Source organism: Callithrix jacchus, chromosome 6 (assembly GCF_049354715.1).
Source record: "Callithrix jacchus isolate 240 chromosome 6, calJac240_pri, whole genome shotgun sequence".
Lineage (NCBI taxonomy): Eukaryota > Metazoa > Chordata > Mammalia > Primates > Cebidae > Callithrix > Callithrix jacchus.
Window position 1 is genome coordinate 109,491,521 of NC_133507.1, and position 21,557 is coordinate 109,513,077.

At 38.7% G+C, this 21,557-nt stretch overlaps 1 protein-coding gene across 1 annotated transcript in view; it reads left to right on the forward strand.

The window, feature by feature from the left end:
- Positions 1 to 21,557, forward strand: part of CNTNAP5 (contactin associated protein family member 5) — an 875,887-nt gene that overhangs the window by 710,209 nt on the left and 144,121 nt on the right. Inside the window, exons 15-17 of the mRNA XM_008999044.5 lie at positions 8,652 to 8,779; positions 8,946 to 9,116; positions 18,401 to 18,619. Of these exons, the coding sequence (XP_008997292.1) occupies positions 8,652 to 8,779; positions 8,946 to 9,116; positions 18,401 to 18,619 (518 nt within the window). The remainder of the gene's footprint in view (positions 1 to 8,651; positions 8,780 to 8,945; positions 9,117 to 18,400; positions 18,620 to 21,557) is intronic.

Genomic DNA, 21,557 nt, shown 5'->3' on the forward strand with positions numbered 1-21,557 from the left:
ATAAACAATTCTGCCCAGCCTACATTTTTTTTAGACGGAATGTTTCATGGTGTATCTTAGTGTAAAGAATAAAAAGGCATTGTCCAATTAAGACATAAAGGAAAAAATATGAAAATAGAGAAAAAGAACTTGTAATGAAAGGTTGAAAATTCAAAACCAAAATATCATGTCATTATTTTGTAGAATTCTAAATGAGGTAAATAGTTGATATTTTGCCTAGGGTAGCATTAAAGAGGGTTTTTCTTTTTTCTTTTTCTTTCTTTTTATTTAATGATGTCACGATTATCACTTTTTGGGGAAAAATATCTAATATGAATGATTTATCATTGATGGGTTCTGGAAAACAAAACATAGCTATGAAATACATTTCTTTTTATCTTGTGGAAAATGAAATGTAGGTTATTACATCAGTTACCTGTCTAGCCTTACAAATATACTATCACTAAATTGTAAAGTCTCATTATTTGAGCAGTTGCAAAATTGTAACAGAAATAAAACTCAGAATCATTATAGAGATTACATTTTGCATTTATATGAAATGATCCTCTCCCTGAGGAGACGGCTTTACCACAGGGATATTTAGAACTCTCCAGCCAGAACATAGACACATAGGTAGACATTCCTTACAACTTCTTCTTGATCAGAATTTGCTGGAACTCTTAGCCAGGTATGTCCAAAGGGGACAGCTCTGACAGAATGGGAAGTTGGTGACAATGTTTCCCTGCTCCTTTCATTCTCTGTGTCTTTGTCATTTCTACTCTGCCTGGGGCAGCTTTTGTGGTCCATGGTAATGCTCTCTGTGAACTACAAATAAATCCCAATGTCTGCATTTTTTTAAGTGTAGTGTCTTCATCATGTAGCAGAAGAAGAAATAATTCTACCTCCTTTGCACATCTGTCTTATAGGTATTTTGTGAAAATGTCATGAGCTAATTCATGTAATACACTTAGAATACACACAATTGTAGCTATTTTTGCTGGTATTATTGTCAATTCTGGATATAAAAATGTAATGAATCTCTCAGTAATATTTTATTATGTAATGGAAAGAACAAATTCTGGATTTGTCACTTATTAACTAGAGAGACTAACCTCTTTGAGCTTCGGGTTTCTAATTTAGTTTTTAACAGTGCAAGAATATCTATTTCTGGGAAGTATTGGCCGAGTTAGCAATAGTTTGTGCATCTAGCAGATGCGGCATGGAGTCAGAACTCAAAGATTTATAAACCTTCTTTTTATTATTATTTTTTCCATTTCTGTCATATCTTGCATAAACCAGAAAAGATACCACTGATCTACAGAAGTTAAAATGATGTCTAAGAAAAGTATGTATGCATGTATTGCAAATCAAAACCACAATGAGATACCATCTTATACCAGTCAGAATGGCTACTATTAAAAAGCCTATAAAACAACTGATGCTGGCAAGGTTGTGGAGAAAAAGGAACATGTTTACACCATTGGTGGGAGTGTAAATTAGTTCAATAATTTTTGAAGACAGTGTCACAATTCCTCAAAGACTTGGAGGCAGAACTACAATTTGACCCAGCAATCCCATTACTGAATATAGACCTAAAGGAATATAAATCATTCTGTGAAAAGATACATGCACATGTCTGTTCATTGCAGTGCTATTTTCAATAGCAACGACATGAAATCAACCTAAATGCCCATCAATCATAGACTGGATAAAGAAAATGTGGTACATATATACCACAGAATACTATGCAGTCATAAAAAAGAATGAGATCATGTGCTTTGCAGGGACATGGATGGAGTTGGAAGCCAATATTCTCAGTAAACTAACACAGGGGGAGAAGAACAACTACTGCAGCTTCTCACTCATAAGTGGGAGCTGACTGATGAGAACACATGGATACATTGGGGTGGGAAACAACACACCCTGGGGCCTGTGAGAGGGTGGGGCGTTGGAGGACGGAGAGCATCAGGAAGAATAGCTAATGAATGCTTGGCTTAATAAATAAGTGATGGGGTGATCTGTGCAGTAAATCACCATGGCATATGTTTGCCTAGGTAACAAACTTGCACAACCTGCACATGTACCCCTGAAATTAAAAGTTGGAAATAAAAAAAAAAAAAAGAAAAAGAAACTGAAGGGAAAACAAGGAAAGTTTATATGCATATATGTAACAAACAGAAGCATAGCAGAAGTAATAGGATGCCAGCACAAAGTTCATTCAACCACCAAACTTCGAGTGGAGTAAGGAAATAGCACTGAGATTCCTCTCCCCAAAACAGGGCTGCTCTCTGAAAGTTTATTCATAAAATTCACCATGTAATTGATGGATCTGCCATGAGTATAAATAAGCCAAGAGATTGCTTGTGAGTGTATAACAGAAGAGTTCATGGACTCCCAGAAATCCTGTCAAGGTGACCCATGTGCAATCTCAGAGAATGCAGGGCAGGAAAATGATTGCAAATTAGTTAACTGAAACCTAATCCATTGAACTGTGTCTTGTGTGGAGAAAGACTGTGTGCACAGAATGGGGATAGTCATCCCGAGACCTACTGAAGACAGTGTGAGGACTCAGGACCTGGCACTGTGATTCCAGCACAGTCCAGAGGAGGCATAGACTAATGTGAGAAACACCAGCTTCCACTCCTGAGAGAGTTGCTGGTGGAGGGTGGGAGACCCATGTTGGAGCACAGGAGACATTGGTGGTTATAGGCAAATATTTTGGCATCTAAATCTATGTCCAAATTCTGGCTTTTCCATTTGCAAATGATGCACCTTGAGAAGTTTTGTCATCTTCCTGAATCTCCGTTTCTGCTCCTATACAATGCAGGTAATTGTTACAGAATTTTCTGAGTGTTAGTCTCAGTATTAAATGAGGTAATGTGTGAAACTCTACTTGAATCTTCCCATGACCAGGGAAAGGCTTCAGGGATATGAATTTCTCAGCTGAGTCCCCAAACCACTAGTATGTTTAAAGCAGCAACCTCAAACTCTAGCAGTGCCTCTAATTTAGGATATTTTAAAAAGAGTTTATCTCTGTAAAAGGCAATAGTGGTTTAAAATTGCACTCTATTGTCCACTTTATAAATATTTTTGGTGCTTGGACTTATCTGTGAGAGCTAGAGACCTCTTGAAAGATTTTAAGAAAGAAGTATGAATTATGGTACACATTATGTAAACATGTTTACTGGAGTAATGAGAAGAATGACAAGAATAAAGAGAGTGGATAGATTAGAAGCAGGGATCAAGTTTATGTCACCATCCTCAACGTCTAGGCAGAGAGGTGAGATCTCAAAATAAAACTTGAGTCCAAGAGCATGAGGATAAGGCAGTTGAATGGAGAGACATGAAGATGCTGAAACTGGTGGAAGCTGTTAATTAAGAGCAAGGGAGGAAGTAAGAAAGAGGAGAGAAATGAAGACTCATATGCTTATGACCTCAGCAACTAGGTGTACAGGACAAGTCATTTACAGAGGTGAGTAACACAGACAGGTGAGAAAGCTGACCCCTGTGAAAATGACTAGTGAAGGAGGTTGAGCATCTTGGTTTCTGGTGCCTGATGACATCCAAGGGAAGGATTCAGTAGACAGTTAAATGAATATATATTCATGGAGGAATGTGTGTGTGTGTGTGTGTAACAACGTAGAATGCAAAGGTAAAATGTAAAATGCTTTAACAAATTGAAGGATGTTAGGGGCTGACCCATTCCATGGAAAGTAGCAATTTAATAAGAGAAGTCTCAGTGGACTGAAAGGGGAAAGGTCAATCGTCATAGGTTGAGGAGGACAGGGTGCAGAGGAAGATAAGATGAGAGAATGAAGGCAATTATTTGAAGAAATTTGACTCTGAAGAGAAAAGAAGAAAGGGAAGTAGCTAGATTGAGAGATAGGGTTGAGGATGACTACAGCATGCAAGCAGAAAAAGAGGGAGAAGTCGAAGATACAACATAAAGAGAGAGCTTAACTGAAGACGGAAGTGCCCTGAGAAATCAGAAGATGAGATTCAGGATAAAATACCATCCATGGCTAAGGGGAGGATTGCTCCAGCCAAGAGAAAGCAAATCACCTGGGTTCAGATGGTCTGACTTTGCAGATACCCTTGCTCCATTGCTGACTAATGCCGAGCTTATTCTCTATGAAACATTTACCCATTTTCCAACAAGGGAAAACAAGAATTACACACATAGGCCAATATATAAATAAAGGTCACAAAATATTGCATACCAATAATTGAAATTAGAATAGAGAAAGAAAAGAGAATATAGAATATTTGGCAACATTTTTGAGAGGAAACTCGAGTTGAGTCTTGAGAAATTTGGAGAGTTGGAGAAGACAAACAGTTGATTTGTTCCAGAGAAAGAGAGATGTACGTTTTAGAATCATCAAGATCTAAGTGGTGTTGAACACAAGTGTGTTGTGTCATCTAATACTTTTGACTTTTAATCTAATTGCTTCCTGAATAAGGCTGACGGCAATCTAGAAGGTACACACACACACACACACACACACACACGCACACACCTGGAATCATATATGTGTGTGTGTGTGTGTGTGTATACACACACACATAAAATGGCGTCACTAATTGTTTCTTTCTTTATATTCAGGGCATGCTCTATAAATTATGCCTCCTAAAATCCTTATCTATAGTAGTATCTTTTAAATCAGTTTTACAACTATAATGTCTTGAGGGTCATTTTCATTTCTTAACAATAAAGTATCTGTTAGTGAAAAGTCCTTTGGTTTCATGTTTCTAGAGCATTTATTAAAAAAAATAGTTTCCAGACATTTTAAATGCATACTTAATTTGCCTTCTCCCCTAGTTTCTTATTCTAGGAAATAAAAACAAGATTCCAGATGTGGTTCAGTCTGTGTGGAGCACAAGGGAATGGATATTATCCTGGGGTAGACTGTATATTTAACCAGTCAACGGTTGGCAGCCAAATGACCCTTAAGCTCCTTTAAACCTTCTTGTTACCTAATCTCCTTGGTCTTTTTTTTTTTAATATGGAAGTGTTGAGAAAGAAAGTCAAAGGGAAATAATTGTTCCTGAAACAAAGGTAAGATAGAATTATCAGCAAGCAGCAGTGCAGCACTGCAGACTTGAGTGGCTTGCAGGCATCTTACCGGCCATTCCTCCTTTCCAGCCACGAGAAATGAAGAACATCATGTGTACCCCACTCAGGGGAAGGGGTTGTGGAGTCTCTTGAAGTTGATCCACTCAGATTCACACATGGGCTTCAATGGGAGCTGAGGTCTTGAATTCTTCCTATAATTTTCTGTTTGTCTACCATATATAACATTTTATTTGCTACTTCTGAGTGATTAAAAGAGGAAAGGACACAAAAGAGGGAAAAAAACCTCACTATATTTCTTACAGTTAAGTCACCCAAATTATGTACTGACAGAAGCTTACCAAGCAGCAGTGAATCAAAACTGACTGATGAAAATGAATGTCAGTCTGTGATATTTTATCAACCTTGATGCAATGATACCCCATCACCACTCTGCCACTCTAAATTGGGTGAAATACTAAGATTCAGATACTTAAAGAAGACCACATCAACTAATTCTGTGCCATACCCTTCCTCTTGAGAATATTTAAGCTTCTTCTTGCCACATGTGTTTTATTACTTTTTAGGTCATACCTACGTGTTTTTTAAGGATCACATGCCTATCTCACGTGCTCTTGTAGGCTCCATAAACAGGAGTGTCTGGTGGCTCTGCTCATGCATTCCAGCTGTGGGGTGTTGTTTCTTATTCTCCTTTTATATATTCTTTATGTGTCATGTTTTTATTTCAAACTTTAATGAGAATGTTCATAACTATGTATTGAGTCTCTACTATCTACAAGTTAGTGTGTTAACTATTTTGTATACATAACTCACTTTGATTCATACAATATCAAATTATCATTATTATTGTTATAACTATTTAAAACATAAGAAAACTGAGGCCCAGAGTGACCTCACTGCAGTTATACTACTAGGGCATTGAGGTACATGGATTCAACTCGTATCATCTGGTCCCAGTGACAGGCTGTCCTACTACACACAACACAGTCATCTCTCAACGGTACTTAGGAAAGTCCTTGCATTTTGTTCCAAAGGAAGTGAAAGTCTGCAAAGTCCCTACCCTTGGCATGAAGAAAGCAAATCTATAACTGTCAGCTCCTTGCTTATCAATAGGTACCACCATCATTTGCATCATTTTATTGTGACTAAAACCCACCATGATCATCGCCACCAATTGCTTTGAAATGTTGGAATCATACCTGTCACTCACAAATTTAATCAAGTCCAATCATATTCCTAATGGACCTTAAAAGCAAGAATAAGTATGCATATTTCCCTTGATGGCTCCATTGCCTATAGGCTCAATGCAGCCCTCATATGGGGTTGATTGGTCCAGTCAGTGTAGGGTCTCACTATAATTTTTTAAAGAAATTTAATTCATTGCCAATATTGGAAAACTGAAAGCTTTTTCATTAATAAGCTAGTCTGGCTCTTTGGTCTTGTATTAAAGAATGGCATAATTTCCTGTTGCTAATCGATACTACAGCCCTGCTTTAGTTGAGACACCTACTTTATGCTTATTTCTCTTTCCCCCGACACTGAGATTGTGTGTCAATTTCCATTTATTACTAACACAAAGGTGGATTCACATACTTTTTGACTTGCTTGGCCCCTGTAGGCATTTAAATTTGTATCTGTTTCCGTTGCAAGAAACAGCTTTAGAGAGCAATTTACTTTAAGTTTTCAGGTAAAAAGTATTCTTAGTAATGTGCCTTGCATCATCAAATTAAATATGATTTTTTCCTTCTGTTATTTGGAAGAGATTTTTATTCTTCGAGGGCTATTTGTAGATCCCAACACTTTGACACAAAAACATCAAATTGTTGTAGACAAGATGCCAGAGTGTATAGTAAAGGCAGTAGTTGACATTGATGGGCAGACTTTAGATTCTACCATTTTCACCTTGAAAATGGAAATGGAGAGACATGCAATTCTACAGCGGTATAGAATTTCTTCAGGAGAGAACTTTGGCTTGGTCTTCATTCCACTTTGACTGTTTGGAATTTACTTTGAAATCTCTGCCTGAAAAGATATTGGAATGTGGAGATTCAAAATCATTCCCTGTGTCTATGCAACATTCACAGATGTACTTTCAAACTGAGACAAAAGCCTTATTCTATATCCTTTGAATGGCCTCTAAGTAGAGGTATTTGAATTGTAGATATTGTGCAGTACATTTCTTTACGTTTTCCATTTGATAGACCTGTAGGAATATGTGTACAGGTGAATGTTTGACATATTTATAACCGAGATGAATTAATATGTTTTTCTCCAAATTTCATGAGTTGGACAATATATCTGAAAATTTAATTTTCTACATGTGCTGTGTAGTATAAGCTCTTCAATACAGAATCATAGCTGGATGCATAAAAAGATGAATTGACTTGCCTGGGGCCACAGAGTAGTTCAGGAACAAAGATGAGAACTAAAGTAAGTGTCACTGCTGCCATTTTTGAGCATTTACCATAGATCAGGCACAATGCTAAGTGACTACATAATCTCTTTTAAACCCATCAGTCACTGTGATGTAGATGTTATCTCCATTTTAAAATTGAGCACACTGAGGATATCAGACATGAAATTATTTGCTGAGTCTAACACCGCTAAGACCTGGGGACTAGGATTCCAGAACACAGCTGTATGCTTCTAAAACGATGTCCTTAAGACATGGGATACATACTGGGGATACCAAGAATGTGACATTTCTGCCTCTTCTGTGGTGTGAGGTGTGACCTTAGGCCAGCTATCTAATATCCCTGAGCCTCAGTTTCCTCGTTTGTGAATGGGCATGACACCCACTGCATAGGATTATTGTTTGGGGGAAATTGTTTGGGGAAAAATACCCATCTGCCTCAAAACAGTTATACATTCAATGCTAGTTTCCTACATCCAGTTTTTCCTCTCAGCCAAATGATGTGGCCTTTACTACGAGTCCCAAAACACCACCTTAAAAGAAAGAGAAAATATCCAATGATCCTATTCTTTTTTTAGCTTTTTCCTAAGGTGACTAGTCAATATCTCATTTGCATGATTAACGAAAACAATGTCAGTCATTATCTACTGAGATCTTTAAGAACAAAAAGAAATGCAACAAACCAGTAACTATATAGCACCTAGAGTCAAAAGGTGGTTAAAAAAAAAATCTAAACTAGATTAAAACCTGTTGGCAGTGGCTAAAACAAGTCCTTGGGGTGATTTCTGAGTGGAATTTGTGATGGCTGTTTCAAGTTAGTTGTTGAGATAGCAGATCTCTTTATGGGAATGGGAGGTGAAGTTTAATGTCACATTAGCACAGACTGAGCAGGTAGGGTGCTCTTAGCCACCAAACGCAGCAGCAATCTTTGTCAACTATCCATTTCTACAAGCACACGTGGGGAAGATGTAAAATTCACTTGTTTTTGGAAGCCGACCATGGATTTTGTAATTAACATTCCTTCCTTTCACACACACACAGAGGCCACGAAAGGCCTTCTGTTTTCCCCCCGTCTGCCCCTACCCTACTGCAACTGCCCAAATCACTTCTGAAAACAGGGGCGATGGAAAAGAGTCCCTAGATTATCCACATTTTATCCTCTTTTTTTCTTAAATTTATGTTTTGCAGGACAAATGATACTGGCTTTCTTTCCTTCAAAGACCACTTGCCTGTCACTCAGATAGTTATCACTGATACCGACAGATCAAACTCAGAAGCCGCTTGGAGAATTGGTCCCTTGCGTTGCTATGGTGACCGTGAGTACTAAATCGAAAGAAGCTTTACATGAACACAAGATGTTTTTACTCCCTTATCCCTTTTCCCTGCAGTGTGCCCTAGTCTTGAAAATTATCCACATGCCCAGTGCTTTCTCATATCCCATTGAAAAAGATAAACCATGCTGAAGGATTTTCTCATTTGCAGGACGCTTCTGGAACGCCGTCTCGTTTTATACAGAAGCCTCTTACCTCCACTTTCCTACCTTCCATGCGGAATTCAGTGCCGATATTTCCTTCTTTTTTAAAACCACAGCATTATCCGGAGTTTTCCTAGAAAATCTTGGCATTAAAGACTTCATTCGACTCGAAATAAGCTGTAAGTGCCCTAAATTATGAATTTAATGTAACTGACCAACAAACAAGTTTTAGTCTTGTCTTTGCCACCAATCACTAGTGATCATTTGTACCAGCAAATTAATCTCACTGGACTTCTGTAAAATTAGCAGTTGATAATGTCTAGTTCCTTCTGATGCTTTGTGATTTATTATGAACTGTCAGTATTTAATCAGTCAGTCTCTCATCAAACTATGGACATTCCAAAAAGCCTCATAGACACCTATTAGTTTCCAAAGGTATTTCTGACTTGTGACTTTAATCTTCCATACTACAGGACTTTTATTATGACACTTTCCGTGCAAAGGTGAAAAGAGGATTAATATGCTTTCTATTCATAGTTGGGGTCTCCTTTTTTATTTTACCTTTGCTCCAAACGTAATTTCCTGACTTGTTTCACACCCTAGGGGCATGTGACCATCCAATCAGAATTTCCATGGTTTCCCTACCACTTCCCCATCAACAGTGGCATATCTAATACACTTGATGCCAGGAAGTGGATCACCTCTTGGCACTGCATACCCAACATATAAACTATATTCAGTAATAATTGTGACATGTGATGAAAAATAACAGAAATACAGATGGTGAAATTTCCTATAATTAAACATTTTGTATACAATTATTATAATGTTTCAATACCAATACAAGACCATTTAAAAATTACATGAAGTCATATTTTTAATAAAAAGGAAAAAGCATACCTACATACTTGTCTGTTGTGATCATAGTAATACATTTAAATTTATGTTCCTGAGTCTCTACCTCTGCAAATTTGACAGTGACTTTATAAAATTTAAATTTCTTCCCATGTTCATATTCAAAAGAGTATACTCATGTTCATTTATCTTATATTGAGCAAATAATACTTTCTGTTAATTTTAGCTTTCTCTTATGAAAGAAGAGCTATACAGATAGGTAAGGTTTTAAACCTCAGAATATACTTGTTAAAAATTCATAAAAAAATGATTTTATATTAAATTATGGAAATTCCAATACTGTCAATGTTTTTATTTGAGGATTGGTTTTAGAAACTTCCAAATATTTCTGCAAGCAAAAAAAATCACTAAAATATTTTCAGCGAAACAATATTATAAATTTCTATACTATTAAGTAAAAAGTTACCATATTCCTAAGAATTTGAAATTGCTTGAGTTCTAGTAAGGTGCAAATTTTGTCTCAAACCTCTGTGGTTCCAGACATTTATGTATTCAACATTATATTTGAGTTAAACAATGCTAGGACAGTAATTAGACAGATGAAAAATGAGAACTGGAGTTCTTAATCTTAAAATAAACAAATATATTTGATTCTGTATGTTTAGGAGACAATGGGAAATCTGGAGTTCTCTGTATTAACTTTCCCTCATAATATAATATTTATTAAGTGGAAAATAATAAAACATACTAATTTGAAGTTTACATATACATTGTTAAAAATTAACAGTAGCATCCAAGTGCAGAGGCTCATGCCTGTAATCCCAGCACATTGGGAGGCCTAGGCTAGGCAGGAGGATCACTTAAAGTCAGGAGTTCAAGACTAGCCTGACCAACATGGTGCAACTCTATCCTACTAAAAATAAAAAAAATTATCTGGGCGTGGTGCCAGGAACCTATAATCCAGTTACTCTGGAGGCTGAGGCAGGAGAATCGCCTGAACCCAGGAAGTGGAGGTTGCAGTGAGCTGAGATTGCACCACTACACTCCAGCCTGGGTGACAAGAGTGAAACTCTGTCTCAGAAAAAAATAAAAATAATAAAAGTAGGTTCAGCATCTTTGTTCCAACAGACCAACAAAAAATTTGTTTGGTGAAGGAATATTTTATCACTGACATTGTTTAGAATTATTTGTTCATGGTAATAATTTTTAAAAAGATATATTTTAGTGACTTTTGCTATTGTTTTAGGTTCTCTGCACTCAGTGCACTCCTTATTGCTTATATATAGAGTAGGCTGCACCCAGCAGCTTGCCCTTGTTATTTCCATGACCATAAAGGCTCAGGCTTGTCATTAGGTGCCCTATCTGTGTGTGTCTAAATGAATGTTTTTCTGTAGTTTGATTGAGGCAATTGACCATATCATTATAATGATGTGACTGCATGAAATACCATTGAAAGTCTAAGTAATGTCTTAGCAACAGAAATTGGAAATTTGAGAGCTCCAGAAAAGGAGACTCCCCCGCCCAAAAAATAAAACTGACTGGGGAGCTGGAGGAGATGGTAGAGGTGTCTAAGTCCCCAGCAAAAGACCAAGCAGCTAAGTGTTTCTTTTGCAGCTACAGCACAATACATACAAGGAAAAGGATCTTCTTAATTGGTAGTTTTAACCTCCTTTTACTCCAACAACTGAGACTATTAATGGGAGGAAGCTCTTGTGGCTTTGGTGTGAAACAAGATCCCTCATACCTAACTTGGCCAGTGTCTAAAAATGTTGACTTGAATGCCAACCATTTTATAATATGGATATGATAACCTCGATGTAAATTTAATAAAAATTAGGCCCCGTGGCCTTTTGATTCATTAAAATGGCAGCAAATGCCATGGTACATTACTACAAGGTCATGACTGATGATTTAGTGTTAATTACATATCAATGTCCAATTTGTTTGTACTTTGTGGTATTGCATTTTCCCTTTGGCTTGTGCAATATTGTTTTTAACACAGGTTAGAATTACATTTGACAAAAATCAACATCCATTGAAGTAATTTTTTGCTGTATAATATATCACCAGATTGCAGAACATATACTTTCCAAGACAATATTTTATATAGAAACATTGAGGCCGGGCGCGGTGGCTCAAGCCTGTGATCCCAGCACTTTGGGAGGCCAAGGCAGGTGGATCACGAGGTCAAGAGATCGAGACCATCCTGGTCAACATAGTGAAACCCCGTCTCTACTAAAAATACAAAAAATTAGCTGGGCATGGTGGCGCATGGCTGTAATCCCAGCTACTTGGGAGGCTGAGGCAGTAGAATTGCCTGAACCCAGGAGGCAGAGGTTGCGGTGAGCCAAGATTGCACCATTGCACTCCAGCCTGGGTAACAAGAGCAAAACTCCATCTCAAAAAAAAAAAAAAAAAAAAAAAAAAAATTGAAAAGTTCAAGATCGTATAGTTCTCAAAATATTTGTTATTATTAATATTTAAAAGGGGAAAAGACCAAACTGTGGGGTGGGAGGGGGGGAGCATCTTGCATTCTTTACACTCATATTATACATTTTAAGCAGATGTAATTTTTACCCTAAAGGGTTCATAGCAAGAAACCACCACAGACCAGCCACTTGGAAAGGAAATGGCCTTTTAACAGATGCAGTGGCTCAGAATAGATTTCCTTCCCATCCCCAAGGAGTGTTCCTCTAAAACTATCTGAGCAGCAGTTTCCAAGGTTGATATATCCAAATTGTTGAGCAGGGAACAGTAGGATTCCATGAAATTTTCAATCTTTTTCCTTCCAGCCTACTTTTAAAGATATTTAAATTTTGTAGCCCATACTCTATGAAAAAGAAGACATGCCGCTATGTTCTCAAGTCTTAGTGAATGTGTTTTAGTGAGCCTGTGAAAACAATGGCTATTTTGATACTTATCTCACAATCACTGTACAGGTAGAAATTGCTATTTTAGAGTAGATGAGGAGAGCAGAGGAGAGCCTTTGAGAGTCAATTCTGGCATAGTGGAAAGAACTTAGACAAGAACCCAATGTGGACCCAAACTTTCGTTCTTCCAAGTGGGTTTGTGAGCTGCCTTGAGCAAGTTCTTCTCCCTTCCTGTGCTTGTTTATGCAACATGGGGTTTGTGGCATCCATATGCCATGCAAATGCCTTTGGCTGCAAATAACAGAAAATTCAATCTGAACTGGCAGCCACAAGAATGGAGCATGTGACTGAGCCCAGAGGAAGTAGGACTGGCTTTATTTATGGTTGTTTTCAGTAGTTTAACAAAGGTATCAGTGGTCTGATGATTTTCTCTCTCTGTTTTGAATGTTGAATGTCTACCTCAGTCTAAGGCTAGTTCTGCCTCATGGTGGAGCTGCATCCCCAGCTGGTGAAAAATCCCTGCTTTCCTGCCTTATAATAATCCTCCTGAGAGACCATTCACTTGGTCCCTAAGAACCAATGTCTGTGGCTGGGAAAGTACAGATTGCAGATCGGTTTATATCGGGGCCCACCCCCGCACCAGAGAGTGGGTAGTTTCCCCTAAAGCTCATGGGAAAGTGAAAGAGGGAACAGTTTCCCAAAGCAAACAGTATTGTTAGAAAGAAGGTAGTCATCAGGGAGACAATCAATGAGAATTCTTCTAAGTCAGTTGTCAGAATTTAAATATGTAATTTATTTTTAAAAATGCCTGGAAAGGAAACAAAACCAGAAATTTCCTGAGCTGATCAGGGAAAAACTATACACCTATTTGCTGTAGTGTGTGTGTGTGTGTGTGTGAATGTATGTATATGTTTATGTGTGTGTATATATATATGTGTATACTGTATATGCACATATATATATTCACAAAAAGAGAGAGAAAGATTTAATTTTATGATTTCAAAATATCATACTGAGACTATTACCAAATGTGATGTTAACTTGAACTCATTATAGTTAGAACCTCAGAAAATAGTACAAAGGAATACTATCAATAATTACATTTTTGTTGAATTGTTTAGCAATTATTCTGATTAGACACTATACTAAATTCTTTAGTTTTAGAAATCAGAAATTCTTCTGATTTCATTTTGTTTCCAAGCACTCCCATTGATGACTATCACTGTGTTGTACTGTGATTTTATCATCACACAGTGCGCAGGTCGGAAGGATGAGCCTGGAGAGGAGAAGTAGCAAGTCCTGGATAGAATGGATGGGAAGAGTTAGAATCCAGAACCCACCCAGCTCTGTCTGGCTCCTTACAGCACCCCCAACTCTGCTTTGCATGGGTTTACAGGATTGACAGTGTTAGAACTCAAGAGAACATACAATTATTTACTTCCAGGATTTGAGGCACAGTACCTATGGGAAGACCCTGCAATTCTGTGCAATACCACATGGACTATTTGTCTAAAGATAGAAACTGTGGCTGCCATCAGATCCTTAAAGAGATGATGTCTCCAAAACTTTTTAATGGTATTTTTTTTAGTTCACACTTCTCATTTAACACATGGACACATGGAAGGTCAGAGAGATTAACTTGCTATGCTAAGGTCTTACACATTATTTATTCCATACATGAATGCTGACATCTCTCCCATGCCGACCCGGGGTGGGAATTGAGGGCACAGAAATGGAGTGCTGGGAGAACTCATGAAGCTCAGGACTGAGTGCTGGGAGAACTCCTCAGTGTATACCAAGGATATTCTCCAATGGGCTTGGTGGTCAGTCCTGGAAGAACATCCTTCAGGAGCATTTTTAGCAGCCTTCTTCTCATGTCTAGGAGCACTTGGTAGAAACTCTGTAATAGCCCTAAACATGCCCCTTTCTTTTATTTATCAGTCTTCTCTAAAGAAATCACAATCTCATCTTATTTCATTTGTCTTAGAATTCTCAGTGCCTAGCATAGGGCCTGGCTTGAATAAAATCTCCCTGAAAGGCTGAGGAGAGTCTTTAGCTTTGCCTTGAACCATAAAGAAGTAGCTGGTGAGAGAAGGCATTCGTAAGAAGGTTGGGGGAAGGGAAGCTGAGAGGGTAAGTTCATGATAGGGCTAATGCTGTCACGGGTCTCCTCCCGTCCTATTCAGGGCCAGTGGGCAATGTTCATCTCTTCAGCAAGTGACAGCCAGCTTGAGTTTGCCTTAAGTGCCCTGTCATAAAGGCACCGGCCAAAGTGGGATGTATCATTCATTCACTCACATTGTTATCAGGCACCTTTATTATCTATTCTAGCTTTGACTACCCAGGGCAACTGCACAGGTTTCCAGATTTGGAAGTTTTAGCATAGGAATAAGATTTACAAATGGAGCTCTGGGAAATATCACCTAGATTCAAATCCTGAGTCTGCCCCACCCCCACTGGGTCAGCTTACTTTGCCATCTGTACCTCAGTTTCTGCATCTGTAAAAGATTACTTGGTTCATAAGGTTGTAGCCAAGCTTGAGAGTCAATTCATGAAAAACGAGTCGCAGGGTACTTGGCTCACAGTACCTGCTCAATAAATATTGACTAATTTTATTGAATTTTACGGATTCTAGGAGGAATTGCTTAAACATGGTGTGTCTTTAATAGTTGCTTTAATAAAGTTAAATAGTAATAATTTAAAGACTTTCCAAGGACCCTAATACCTTGGTATAAAACTAAAAATATAAAGAAAATTTCAGAATTGTATTTAGTATGTGCAGTGTAATGATATATCAATGAAGAAAATGAAAGCTTCCTGTATACAAGGCACAGTCCTAGATGTTGAGTATATATTAAATGAAGTGTTTTTCTAGAGTTTGCAGACTCAGGGAGACAGTAAGCAGATTATTATACAGCAGGGGGCTGCATATTGGAGCAGAGGTAAGCACAGACAGGAAACCTATTATGGAGGTGGTGGTCAGGGTGCATGGCCAGAAACAGCAGAGCAGCAAGCCCTCCACAAACATGCGCTGTCTCAGTGGAATTTAATATCCACAAGGCTAGCCTTGCAGGAAAGCTTTTAGCAAAATCTTTAACATTCCTCACCCAAATTCTCACTAATTTTATTCTTTGCTTTAGAGAAAAGTGTAAATGTGGAGTCCAGTCATCTCTCAGTTAAATGTTTTTAAATTTTGAGATGTGCGGGGCTGCCAGGTGGCATTGGTGATCTGAATAAGAAACAGGGAAAGACTCAAGGGGCCGGCTTCACTTTTATTTAGTCTAACTGCTCATCACTCAATCTGTTCCCTTCAATTCTGTTTCCTTTAAGGCATGAATTTGTAGCCAATTTACCAAGGTTGAAAAAATCACGGGACATGGTAATAGTAACAATACCTGTCACTTGTTGAACATGCAGTATGTGTCAGGCACAGTTCTAATAACTTTATCAGGGTTCATCTCTAAACAATCTGATGATTTAAGTACTGTTTGTATCCCCATTTTTCAGACAAGAAAATTGAGGCATGGTGACATTGAAAATTTGCCTTAGGTCACAATAGCTCCAGAGTCCAAGCTCTCAAATCCCATTCTTATTGCTTCCACCCTACTCCCTCTCCTTAAGGTCAGGGCTTACCAGAAAGCAAAGTAATTCAAGCTCTCAGATACTCAAAATTCTGTGTAATGGGGACTTTGACTTAGGCTGCTTTTGGTTAAGGTTTAAAGGCTGGGAAGAGAGTGGTCTGGGGTAGAGTCTGTCTTTTGGTATTTCTGATATTTTAAATATGGCAGTTGATGACTTTGTCAAATAAATACCCATTTCCTGTTTTAGGAGATAGAGGAGAGGGAGCAATTGTAAAGGTGCCTAGAAAAAAAGGAATGTCTGACATATGAAAGTTCCAGTCTTCTCCTCATCCTCAGTTTACAACTAACCTCTTCACTTCCTTTAAATTAAGAAAAGTCTTATGTGATAATGGAAAACACAAGACAATATACTCAATAGAGCAAAATAGTGAGACCCCTGCCTTTAGAGTCAGATTCTACTTACCACCTAGAAAGCTTTCAGCAAATTATTTATATTTCTGTGAACTTTAGTTTTCTCACTCATAAAATGAGAATAATGATACATTTCTTATAGGGTAGTTTTGAGTATTATAATGAGATAATCCAAGGTCAGGGCTCAGCATAGTGCCTGGCATAGAGTTCATTGTTTCTCCTGTGCTACAGCTTCCACTTCTCTCTCTTAATGGTTATGCCACCATCGCCACTATCATCATCACCACCATTGCTTACACCATCACCATGACCTTCATAACTTCCATCACCACCATTACCACCATCACCATTACCACCACCAGCACTGCCATAATCACCATCACCATCAGCATTACCATCAACACTACCACCATCACCACCACCACCACTACCACCATCACTATTACCACCACTGCCAGCACCATCAATACCATCATCACTAGAGTCACTACATCACTACAATCACCATTAGCACCTCCAGTATCACTGTCACCATTACCTCCATCACCACCATCACTACCACCATGATCACTATCACCACCACCCAAAGACACTATCACTACCATCACCATGACCACCACAGCACTGCCACAGTCACTATCACCATTACCTCCATCACCACCCAAACTATCACCACAACCATTATCACCACCACTGCCACAATCACCATCACCACCACCATCACCGTCATCATCACCTCCATCACCACCACCATCATTATCATCATCACCTCCATCAGCACCATCACCATCATCACCTCCATCAGTACTACCATCACCATCATCATCACCTCCATGCCTACCACCATCATCATTGCCATCATTATCTCCACCACCACTATCAATGCTACCACTACCATCAGCAGTACCATCACCTCCACCACCACCACCTCCACCACCACCATCACCACCGCCATCACCATCGCCATCATTATCTCCACTGCCACCATCAATACCACCAGCACTACCACCACCATCAGCAGCAGCACCATCACTTCCACCACCACCACCACCACCATCACCACCACCATCACCTCTACCATCACCATTGTCATTTCACCATCATCAGTATGCTTACTTCTGACTGGCTGCCATCTGGCTTCAATTACACAAAGATCGTTATAGAGAGGCAGAAAGAATCATGGAAGGAGTCTCGTGTGATGACTGGAGGCTTGGGTTTGATTGCATGCACTGCAGCCTGCAGCAGTGTCTCCTTGTAGAAGGCAATTCAACTTTCTGAGCTTTTTTTGTTATGGAAATAGCACAAATGCTTGTATCACATGCATTAATAAAATCATGAGGAGGAACTGGGTTTCCCAGAGAATGAGTCTCTTCCCTGCAGGAGTGGAGCTGCCTAGCTAACCCCATGTCTGCAGATATCCTTGAGGACACAGCTGAAGCCGCAACAGATCCAAAAAATCCAGGGTCTTGGCACTTATGCAGGTTTATCAGATAAGTATGAATGGTCCAGGTCCCTATCCTGTTTCCTGAATTGGCACAAGTAGCAGGAAAACAGAGCTTGGAACAAGTATACACATTTAATTTGGTAGATGTTACTACTAATGGTGATTTCAATGCTTCAGGGATTTCAAAAGAAATCTTCTCTACATTGATATTAACTTGCAATCATTTTTCCCACTCAAGCTTGTGCCTTGAATGTGCTGACAATGCCCTCTATCCTTCTTACTGTTTTTCTTTCTGGTTTCAGCTCCTTCAGAGATCACCTTTGCCATTGATGTCGGGAATGGTCCTGTAGAGCTTGTAGTCCAGTCTCCTTCTCTTCTGAATGACAACCAATGGCATTATGTCCGGGCTGAGAGGAACCTCAAGGAGACCTCCCTGCAGGTGGACAACCTTCCAAGGAGCACCAGGGAGACATCAGAGGAGGGCCATTTCCGACTGCAGCTGAACAGCCAGTTGTTTGTAGGTAGGGGACATCTTAAGGCTCCCTTCATGCTAAGCCCCTACAACATCACTGTGTGACCATATCCAAGAAAAATTTCTCTTTTATTTTAGATCTGGGATATGATCAAAATGTCATAAATCATTTCTAATTGTGAATTTTGTTCTGTAAATTCTTTATTTCTGTCTTCATTAACTATAGCAAGTTAAGATGATACTAACCTTTAGCAAATTTCGAGGTTGTCCAGGTTCTGTACATTTTCTTTTTGTAATATTGTCTTTTCTTTCCAGGGACCCATTTTGTTCTTCATCATTATAGTATAAGTCTGCTCTATGGGACAGGACATGTCACCTCTTTACAACTTAGTGGGTGTAGACTCTGTCATAGGCTGCCCTTCCAAGTGATGCCCCACTCCTGATAATTGTTGGTATCCATGTAATCAGGGAATTGAGCCATTTCAAAGGGACTTCTGTCATCAATGACACGGTTGGGAGAGGAATAACCCCTTTCTAAGTCAGTGGCCTCTTTGGTACTCCCTGAAATCATAGCACTGGGGATCAGCCTGATGCAGGTTGTTCATCTGAAATGGTAACTGCTGGTGGTGGGAGCCTGGAAACATCCAGGCATCCTTCTCTTAGTCATTCCTCACTTCTTTTATTCTGCTAGTAGTCACTGAGCATCTACGACAGGTCAGGTACTTGTTAGGGAGTATTGAAAGATGAATTGAGCAGAGTTACTGTTCTTCAAGGAGCTCATCATCCTCTGGGGTGTGTGTGTGTGTATGTGTGTGTGTGTGTGTGTGTGTCACAGAGAAGAGAGCATGGGGTTTTGGAAGTCTGTCTTCAGTGCTTGAGCCTTAACTCCATTTAAGTTGACATTTTTAATTCCCTTGTCCTAATCCTTAGATTTTGCTAAATATAAAAAAGTGTGTGTGTGTGTGTGTGTGTGTGTGTGTGTGTGTGAGAGAGAGAGAGAGAGATATGAGGGAGAGTCTGATATAGGGCCAGCCTTATAGCTGTAGTCAAAAAAAAATTAAGGTTGGTAGAGCTTTAAAATACAAAATTGAGCTCTAAAAGTTAAGAAATATTGTCAATACTACCAAAACCAAGAGTGTGCTTTTGTATAAAACCTGGACTTCAGATGCTTAGAACAGTGATGTAAATAAGTAACAGAATTTGTCAGTCTACCCAGATTTCACTTTGTTTATTTTTTCGACAACTCTCACTCTACATGCCTTCACTGCTAGTGATGAAATGCCATCAGCACTCAATGAAAGTTTCCTACGTGCTTCCTTTAAATTTAGGTTTTTGCAACTTTTAACTCCAAGGAAAGCAGTCGCTGAAGTCACACGAGCAAAAGAAAATAAGTAGCAGAATGTGAGGATGTCATATTCTCTTTTCTCAACAGGAACCATATTTCTTTCTGCATCTGTCATATACCCTAGGTCCAGCAGAAGCTAAGATATAAATGATTAAAACAGTTTTATGATTGCAAGTCATTTGCTTAATTAATAACCCATATACATGATATGATTTACTATTAAAATATTTTTAAAATTTATATTGCTGTTTTAATTCTACATCACATTTTGATGTGTGACTTCTGAGGAAGGTTACTAGTCATCAGAATCTAACATATTTTTTGGTGGAATCAAGTTAAGTGTTTCACAATTTTCATAAATTATAATCCATGCCAAAGTTTAATTTATCTTCAGGCAGTATTTATGAATCTTTCTGGCTGAAAGGTATATATAAAGATGGAATAATTTTGTTACCCTTTCATGCAAATTTTATGTAGCTATGAAATTATCATATGAACTGGATATGTGATAAAGTTTGTGCAAGGCAAAAGGGAAAGGTGGCAGCTGTGTTTCATGGCAGATTGCTATCTGCAGACGTTTCAGTTAAATTGATCACAAATGCAATGAGCTGTAAGAATATGTCAGTGGGTCTGGAGGAGATATCTTGCTGGAGCTGGAGCCAAGGTCAGCTGTGGCAAGAGCACCTGCTTCTGTTATGTTTCTCTCCAATAAGTCTCATCTCAGATGTTACTCTGCTTTATTGAATTTGTCTTAATGTACTTAAAGAAGAAAAAATGTTGTTGAAGGTCAGGCATTTTAGTCTTTCAGTTTGAATCTTCCTATTTAGAGTTCAGTGATGTGCCCATTTAGAAATATCAAGTGGCCAACAAAGCTGAAGTCTCAAAATTTCCATCTTGCACAATTCAATTGTTTAATAAATACATAGATAAATAAGTAAGGCCTGCTTAGTTGTAGTCACCTGAATGAACAATTGCATTCTCTATTGTTCAGAAATTGAGAGGCACTGGATATTTATTTTTGCTAGAGATATCACTGGCATGTGCTTCTTTCCTGGAATAGATTGAGTGTAGCATTACTTAAATATTAATTTCGATATGTCTGTCTAGATATCTTTGGCCACTGAAGGATCTTTCAATCAAAACGGAGCATCCTTTAGCATTGTAATCCCTGGCACAGCTGCCGTGGTCATGAGTGTTTCCTAAGTACCAGAAAGAGGCTACGTTTTTAGAATAGAATGTTTCTCTTAGCACTGCCCCTGTCATTGGAATGTGACAGGTTGAAGTGCTGATACATGAGTCAATGCATGCTGGATTTCCAGAATCAATATTTTAACTTCAGGCTGTTATATCACCATGATGGGTAGGGACATTTGCAGCCATGCCATTTCACCAGTCACATTTCTTTAACAGAGCAGGAGACTCTTCACAACATGCAGCTTCTGAAATGTATGCTGCAAACGTGTGGCATTCTCACCTTTGGAACTGTCAATAGTACCACCCCTTCTGCTTTGTAATTCCCCAGTAATGTGTGCATCAATAGGAGGACGAGGAAAGAAAAATCCAAGAGCCACCACTCATTGCTGAAAGTGAAATGGAGAGATCTGAGTATGCATTCCAGGTCAGATGCCAGCAAGCCGTAGGC